We start from the raw sequence: 9,017 nt of genomic DNA on the forward strand, positions 1-9,017 counted from the left end.
CAGGCACATGCAGTTTCATGGCAGGCCTGAGTGTTCCAAACAGCTCCACTCTCAGACATGGAGAGAAAACTCTCGCCTTGATTAACTCATTATCCTCGCATAGCTCTAGCTTCATAATGAGTTTCTAGAAAGAAGAAACTAGAAAAAAATGCATGCCAATATTCAGTTCAAACAATTATACTTCGGGTTCATACTTTAAATAAGGACGTTACAAATTTTTAGAACATCTTGGCCAGCACTGCTTATTTTTCTTTTTTCTATTAGGTGTTAAGTAATCACATGTACATCCAGAGTACCACGGATTTCTTTAAACATATATATACATATATATATATATATATATATTTGGTTTTGCAGCTCTGACTGCAGCAGCTGGCCGAGGGAAGATGGACGTCTGCAGATACTTGTTGGAGCAGAGGGCACAGGTTCAGCAGGTGAACCGAAGAGGAATGTGTGCACTCTTTTGTGCAGTGAGGCAGGGTCACTGGCAGGTGAGACGCAGTCATGCGCACATTCATACATAGAAAAGGGGCCTGTTGTGCTTTTTAAGTCTTCCATATTGAGACATGCTTTGGACATGTATACCCTAATTTAAACAGTTCAGAATATTAATAAAAGAAATGCTATTAATATTTGTGATGAAAGGGCGATGGAAAAGTCACAATTTCTTCCACTGTATTACATTTTATATCTTCTACAGTACCTGGTTTCGGATTCATTATTTGTTATTTTAATCTTGTTATTTTTTTTCTGAAGAAATACTTTGTTTACTGCACCTAGCACATCTGTGGGAAACCTGAAAAGTGATTGTTATATTACCTCTGTAGCCTGCTGATACACCCAATGTGTTCCCTATTCATGAATTAGTCATGATATTTGCATTAAATCCAAAGTCAACGAGAGAAAGGCTATTAGCAGTGACTGTGACATGTTTGTATGTATATGTATTAGTGCAGTAGCTGCAGATCACTTGTCCATTCTGCTTTATTTACAAGTTGTATGAGAGTTTTGGTTCCCTGCGGCATGTAGCTACCACAGCGACTTTACCATTACTTAACAAAGGTATCAATAGAGCAGACATACCAATAACAATTCTTCTATTTGTCTCTCCATGTTAGGTTGCAGATGTGCTGTTGCAACATGGTGCAGATGTGAACACGAGTGATAAGCAGGGTCGCACATTACTGATGGTGGCGGCATGTGAGGGACATCTCAGCACTGTGGATTTTCTCATCTCTAAAGGTGAATAACCTAGCCTACCATTGGTCCACCAAGTTCAGGAGTTACAAAGGAACTTAAATGCTTAATAGCTCGCTTCATACCAATCACGTTAAATAAGCAAGAATAGCGCCACCACAACACTATTATAATGTGTGTAGATACTCTTGTTTCACAGATTTATTGTCACAGTGATTCAGCTACTTAAGTAAATTAGTGTCTTTGAATTTACATGGTGTAATGTTGTTTATTCAGGCTGTATTTGCTTTTCAATTAAAAGCAAAATATTTTCCAGGTGCATCTTTAACGTCAGTGGACAAGGAGGGGTTAACGCCTCTCAGCTGGGCATGCCTGAAAGGACATAAGAATGTGGTTCAGTTCCTGGTGGAGAAGGGCGCAGTTATAGACCACTCAGATAAGAACGGACGCACTCCTCTTGACCTGGCTGCTTTTTATGGAGACGCAGAGATTGTAAGTTATCTGAAACAAAGAAACTTCTTATTTAAACCAGTTTTAGTGCGACTCGTTCTGTATAGTTTTTTTCCATTAGTTCACACCAAGTTCAAAACTCTAGAATGTTGTTATATATCGTTTAGTATATAGTACATTATATTTTTTGTGTGTTTTCAAGTCTCATGTATGTTAATTGTCATCTAAAGACAAAAATGTTAAGAGGATTCTTTTTGGCATTTGATGCCTGTGGAATAAGGTTATTGGATCCACTTGTTATTAAGGTCAAATCAAGGTCTCCTTCTACATTAACAAAACCATGAATCCTGTTGTTAAGTAAGTGTGCGCGTGTGTGTGTGTGTGTGTGTGTGTGTGTGTGTGTGTGTGTGTAGGTGCATTATCTGGTGGAGAGAGGAGCTGTGATCGAGCATGTGGACTATAGTGGCATGCGGCCACTCGATCGTGCTATAGGCTGCAGAAACACTTCAGTGGTGGTCACTTTACTCAAGAAAGGCGCCAAACTAGGTGAGTTTAAACACGTACAAACAATCAAATGCACTCACCAATTTGAGGAGAATTTATGGTATACATTTTGCCACTATTTTATTTCCCTCCAAAATAACGGTTAGGCTGTATTCCAAAATATCTTTAGACTTTACATATTAAAATATTCAGAACCACCCTGTCAGAACAGGTCTCTGATAGACTTATGGACACATGAAAAATATATGACCGACATAAAGCTTGCATATAGTTATAAATTCTGTAGATCATATATTATTGTGAGAAAAATATGTAGCTCATGAATAAATTCCCACAAATGCAGTAATGTGGTAAGGAGGATTGCAGTGGGTTCTCTCTTTCTCCTTCTCTCTCTCTCCCGCATGCACACACACACACACACACACACGCACACCTGAGCAAAAGTAACCATTCATGACAGTCTCCAAGCAATTGTGTTAAGCAGCATGAGATCTATTACGATACTCCGTCAGAATACCAGCATTACAATACCAGATTTACGGTATAATAATTATAATTATACGGTTTAATATGGTAATAAAACCACCTCCTCACACATATGGAGCCTGGCATTTAGATACATATAGGGGTATGACGGATGCTGGGTTTTTAATATACACACACATTTAATAACTCTCTTAACTGCATGACTTCAGAGCCCAAAATCTATGAACACCATTGACTCTATTTCACTATTGAGTAAGAAATTTCTGTCTTTTTCCCTTTATTTCTCTCTTTTAACTGCTTTCACTTAAACTGTCATAAGGCTACAGAACGTCTCCTTATGATCGAACAGGTACAGTCTTTAGGTAACTTTACTGTGATATTGATACAGAATATGTATCTTCTGTTTTGTACTTGGCGGTTTAAGTAAGCAACCTGTCTGTCTCCTTCTCTGTCTAATGTAGGTAATGCGGCGTGGGCGATGGCCACATCAAAGCCTGACATCCTCATCATTTTACTCCAGAAACTCATGGAAGAGGGCAATCTGCTCTACAAGGTAAGGGAGGCAATTGATTAATCTAGGTCAGGGTGAAAATAAGACTCAAAGATAGCTTGGAGATGTATGATTATGTCAGTTATGTATGACATCAAAACATATTTTTTGTGTGTGTTTGTGTTTACTGGCGAGTGCTTCTGCAAAGTCCTTCCATTTCTTATGCAACTAGAAATCAAATATGAGTCGTTTTAATGGTTTAAACTTGCTTGCTTGCAACATGCTTGAATTCGGAGTGAAAGCCTCAGGTGCTTCGTTGTTTCCTGAACAGCTTCTAAAAGAATGTGGAACTCTAATACAGAGCAAATTAAACGTGAATGATTTAGTGCCAAATCTCCACTTTTGCTCTTATCTCTGGAGCACTTATTAAAATGAGACCGACAATTTATCATCTTCAATTAACTTATCAAATTTTGCCCTCCAATCCATGGAAATATGGTTTGAAAAATACCTGATAAGAATCATTTAATAAGAACGGAGGATGATTGGAGTAAAATGAAAAGAAGAAGAAAAGTGTGTGTGTGTGTGTGGTACACTGATTGCTGTGTGACATTTAAGAGAATGAGTTTTGTGTCCGAGAGAGAGCAGGAACAATTCTAAATCAGCTGATTGATGCAGGGTGAGTGTGTGAGCTGCTCTGGATGACTGATGAGTATCTGTTTGCTCTTTCTTCTTACTCGTTCTATTCCTTCTTCTATGACTTTTCATTCCCTGTCTTTTGAAAAAAATAATAAACTTATGTACTGATCCAACTGCTTGACCTCCTGTTCTCTCTGTTACAGAGAGGGAAAATGAAGGAGGCGGCTCAGAGGTATCAGTATGCATTGAGGAAGTTTCCCAGAGAAGGCTTTGGTGAAGAGCTGAAGGCATTTAGAGAGCTGCGAGTCTCTCTGTTCCTCAACCTTTCACGCTGCCGTAGGAAAACTAACGTAAGCATCAATATAACCCTATATCTGTACTAGATTAAAAGGATATTACTGGTGATGTGTAATCATGAACTACATTAAATATTAGTTATTGTGCTGCAGAATGGTTGTGGGATACGTAAACAATTATGTTCAACTTCACCTGTTTCAAATACAGTGAAAATCTAAATTTACAGCTGTAGATGCATTGAACAAAAAATTTGTGGGCAAAAATCAAAGCTCAATTCAAAATACACTCTTTTGTTTGGTGAAATAAATTCATTTCTGAATTCCAGAAGGAAACAAACTCCTAAAAACACAAATCCAGTGTGTCTTTGTATTAAAAGGCAAAACACTATGTGAAGATTATTCTGTTATGCTACTAAACTTCGCCAAGCTTTTTGCTTGCATCTATTTTGGAATGTGAAAAGCATATCTAATAAAAGCTAGAAATGTGTATATTTTCATACATACTTTGACACTCTGCATTTTAATTTTTTGTTGTTGCTTTTTATTTTTACTCAAAGTAGTTGTTTTCAGTATTAACAATAAATTGCGGTTAAAGCAAAATTGAAAGCATTTTACTATACTTAATGTGGAAGGTCTTCACGATATTGCTTGAAGCCGCTGTGTTCGGTCTTTTATGTAGGACTTTGGCCTGGCTGAGGAATTTGCCACGAAAGCACTGGAGCTGAAGCCCAAGTCTTACGAAGCGTACTACGCTCGAGCTAGAGCCAAGAGGAGCAGCAGGTACAAGATGCCAACTTTCTCTATAAACAACAAATACAGTGTAGACTATTGAACACCTATAAACCCATATTAACCCTGATAGCACTCTTCTTGCTGTATCAGGTTTTCCTATTTTCCTATAGCCTGTACACCTTGCATACTTTAAATGTTTTAATATTTCTTCTATCACTTCCAATTATAGGCAGTTTCCTGCAGCACTAGCTGACCTACATGAAGCATCCAAGCTCTGCCCAAATAATCGTGAGATTCGGCGTCTGCTGGCTCGAGTAGAGGAGGAGTGCAAACAAATGCAACGTGCACAAAATAAACAGGGAGTGATGAGCCAGTCTACTGTCTCCCAAGACTCTGACCATGAGCATGAAGAGGGGGAGGAAGACGAAGACGGAACAGAGAACAGCTTAAGTAGGGAGCTTCATGAAGAAGAGGACACCTCTAAGATGGACACAAGAACTGAAGCCTGGTCCCAAAGCTTGTACTCATTTAATCGGACCCTGCCAGAGTCGAACTCTCCTCCTACTCATAGGCAGAGTCAGCGACAGCAGCAGCAGCAGCAGCAGCGAGAACCACTAGCACACAAGAGCCTGATTCTCCAGCCCACTAAACAAGCCCAGATTGTCAAAACCAACCAGCATCTAAGTTCCACATGTCCTGTGGTCAGTAAGACCCAGTCACAGAACCATGGCTCATCCAGCCCAGTCCCTAGTCGTCACATGCTGAAAGCAGGGCCAGGCATTGACATCAGCCCTCTATCGCCCCCTAGTGAAGTGGACAGGTGTCCTCTTTCTGCCACAACTCACCATGACAGTGAAGGGCTTCTGCTGTCTGAGGCGTTTGTGTCATGTAGCTCAAACAGGGTGCCAGAGAGAATCTTGGCTCACTCAGTGAGCTCCTTAGAGGGCCTGGCTCTGTCAGCAGGACATGGAGCTCAAGGGCAGGAGCTAAGGAAAGAGTCCTTTCAGGGAGCAGGATCAGGCTCTGGATCTCAGCCTGGCAGCATGAGAGTGTCGAGCTCCACCAGCAGCCTGGCATCCAGCAGCAGCCTATCAGACAGCGGCAAGATGCATGGGCCAGACGTTCGCACCAAAAGCAGCGTGGACAAAAGCAAGCCTGCCAGCCAAGAGTTCAAACCCCGACCTTTCATGGGCGTTATGGACAAAACGGCGCGCTTTCAGCAGCATCACCATCAGCAGAGCCAGCAGCCAGTGTCCCGTTGCTGGCAGAGTCACTCAGACAGCCACAGCATGTCGTCTGCAGGAGTGAACAGTGAGCTAGCCTTTGCCAAACCGGGTAGCACTTACCCTGAGCAACTTAAATCCTCCTCTCAGGGTGTTGGTTTAGGGAGTCTGCACAATGGGAGTCTGCACTGTACGCCATTCAGTGACAAGTTCTGTCAGGCCGCCACCTCTTACAAAGAGCCCAAGCCAGCGGTGGCCATGGCACATTCCTACATGGACAACAAGCCCAAACATCCCAGCTTAAGCCGAGATAATCCTGCTATTCATGTAGCTTCAATGAAACCAAAGCGATCCTTTATTGAATCCAACGTATAAAGCCCATTCATAACAAACGCAGAAATCCATTGCACCTTGCTCTTTCATTTGCTCTCCCATCACTCACACTCTTTCTCCCTCTCTCACACACACAGAAAACATCTTCAGCATTAAATAAAGGGATTTTGTTTTCAGTCATCTTTCATTGTACACTGTATCAGGCCTAATGACTAAATCCTATTTAAGTTTCACTTAACAAAAAATGTTTGGTTTATCCTGTGAGGCCAAACCAATGTGCTAATGGGCTGCTGTCATACCGTGCTTCAGCCACACTAGAAACAAACCACTGCATAGGGATGTACATAAACCCACATATAGAACTTTACAATCCAATACCGCAAACCTGTCAAGTGCTCATAACACACACACACACACACTAGGTTTATCTGATGACATTGTGTCACTGGTGCTGAAACATAATGAGTACAATGTGATCAATTGCTAAAAAAAAAAGAAAAAAAAGCAAAGTACAAAAAAGTAGAGGTCAATAATGAGTACACTTTAACCACTAGTGCAGTGCATCTTTGAACCTGTGTTAGAATAGCAGTTTGTCATGCTCTTTCAGCTAATCAGATTGAAGCCTCGTATGAGCTGAAGCAGGTGTTCTAGGTCAAGGAAACACTACACTCTACTCCAAGACTGGATTTGACAAATGGCTTTTAGCTTTGTAAATAATACTTGTATTTTTCAAGCCCTTTATTCTATGTAAAAGTCTGTCATTGTATTTGACTTATGGGAAAATTGTGTGTTTGTGTGTCATTTTATGCACTTTTTTTTTTTTTTCTTCTTTTTCCCCAGATGTTTGAGGTTATTAAAAATAGACCCCTGTTTGTATGTTACATATAAATCTGCCCTATAATGTTAAAATAAATCTTCTCTCCTCTGTGCTTGTTGTTTTGCTGTCCGAGATAATTTATTTACAGCACCTATGGCTTGGCAATTGTAAAAGCAATATATTTTATATAGTTATTTTTGCACAGCTGCTAAAATATTTCAATAAGAAGCTCTATGGAGATGACATAGGTTGAAGTGCATGTGACAGTTGCCATTTTTAATAAAGAGTAAATGTAGTATAATGAGAGATATCAGGCTTGGGGGGATCGGAAATTCTATTTTAATAAGTATTTTATTTGCAGATGTTGCCATGTTTCAGTAATGTGAACTGTACTTTTCTTTAATTACATGCTGTAAAGATGCATTACTGCCATTATTCAACAGGAAATAATAAATCTCACTGATAAACAGTCCCCCTGCATTACTGTCATTCTGTTCAGCTAAAGATATAGCACAATGTATCCAGAGCGTAACACTGCCCCTAGAGGCTCGTACAGGAGGCACTATGCATCCTAAGGGTGCATCGCTTTGGAAAAAGGGTAACCACAAGGTAACCACTTGATTTTTCACTGCGCTGCAGTCCTATTATTATACACTCTAGCAAATTAAAGTTGTTTTTCCAGTCAGCAGTGACAGCTGTTTAGTCCCAATCGTTTAAGATCCTGTCATGTGAATGCTCTTGTTTACTCATTATTATACATGTAACTTCACCAAGTGCTTTAAAGATCTCCAATTACAATCATTCAGCTCACCACACACTGGGGGGAAAAGGATGTGTTCGATTTACTTAAAATACATATGCACCATTTTTAAGTAAATTCAACTTGAAATTGTATGTAAAATGAACAAGAAAACCTTTGTTATACTGTATGTACACCAATTGAATCTCCCATGTAAATACAAGTTGTCAACTCAGCATTTTATGTCTTTAACATTAAAAGAAATATATGTTTTGAGTTAAACTAACATTTGATTTTAGATCTAGAACTATTGAACACAATCCAGCATTTTCTATGACTTCTCTGATCTTTTATTTGTTGTTTACTTGCCCTCTCAGAAAAACATCTTTTCATGACCATGAGATTTATCTTCCACCATGGGGTATTTTATGTAAATCCAATCAGTGACTGTTTTTTTGGTAAGGCATCGTGTAATACCGTCTAATGTTGTGTTTCCCAAGTATCGATCAGTGTGGTACAATCAGACCCCCCCTCCAAATGAGGATGGGTTCCCCTTTTAAATCTGGTTCCTCTCAAGGTTTCTTTCTCATAACATCTAAGGGAGTTTTTCCTTGCCACAGTTGCCATGGCTGCTCATCAGGGATAAATACACACCATTCAGATTGACTGTTGATTTCTGTAAAGCTGCTTCGAGACGATGTCTGTTGTGAAAAGCGCTATAGAAACAAACTTGATTAGAATTAGACTACAAGTTAATCTTAGTTTTCAGAGAATCTGTCTCAACATGAATACTCCTGGAAGGAACTCACCTAGAAATTTAGTAAAAACTGTCCTGAAAAAATCCTAAACAGAGGATATTAAATAAACACAGGTAAAATCAGTGTAGCTCTACAGAAGCCTAATGCCACTTAGTAAGTTGTGTGTGAAGTAATGATAGTGCTGCAGTGCAGAAAGTTTATCACAGCAGGATCAGAATTGCCAATCATTCCAGTCCTCTCAGTTTCCTCTCTCTGAGACGTAGCCATCCATTTAGAGAGCAGTTACATAAGCACTGAAAATGCCTGATTTAATCTGATGGCCATGCATCAGTCAGAAGTGTTCTACACTAAAA

The 9,017-nt window shown here is 39.7% G+C and overlaps 1 protein-coding gene across 3 annotated transcripts in view; it reads left to right on the top strand.

Annotated features, from left to right (window-relative positions):
• The window catches only part of tanc1b (tetratricopeptide repeat, ankyrin repeat and coiled-coil containing 1b), a 118,952-nt gene extending 111,313 nt beyond the window's left edge, over positions 1–7,639 (top strand). For all 3 annotated transcript variants that reach the window (XM_046844163.1, XM_046844179.1, XM_046844171.1), the window contains 8 exons: positions 358–491; positions 1,119–1,242; positions 1,514–1,689; positions 2,061–2,193; positions 3,099–3,190; positions 3,970–4,116; positions 4,742–4,842; positions 5,024–7,639. In XM_046844163.1, coding sequence (XP_046700119.1) covers positions 358–491; positions 1,119–1,242; positions 1,514–1,689; positions 2,061–2,193; positions 3,099–3,190; positions 3,970–4,116; positions 4,742–4,842; positions 5,024–6,392 — 2,276 coding nt within the window. In that variant the 3' untranslated portion in view covers positions 6,393–7,639. The remainder of the gene's footprint in view (positions 1–357; positions 492–1,118; positions 1,243–1,513; positions 1,690–2,060; positions 2,194–3,098; positions 3,191–3,969; positions 4,117–4,741; positions 4,843–5,023) is intronic.
• Positions 7,640–9,017: the final 1,378 nt, after the last annotated feature.

The sequence above is a fragment of the Silurus meridionalis genome, chromosome 3, assembly GCF_014805685.1.
Source record: "Silurus meridionalis isolate SWU-2019-XX chromosome 3, ASM1480568v1, whole genome shotgun sequence".
In the NCBI taxonomy this organism is placed as follows: domain Eukaryota; kingdom Metazoa; phylum Chordata; class Actinopteri; order Siluriformes; family Siluridae; genus Silurus; species Silurus meridionalis.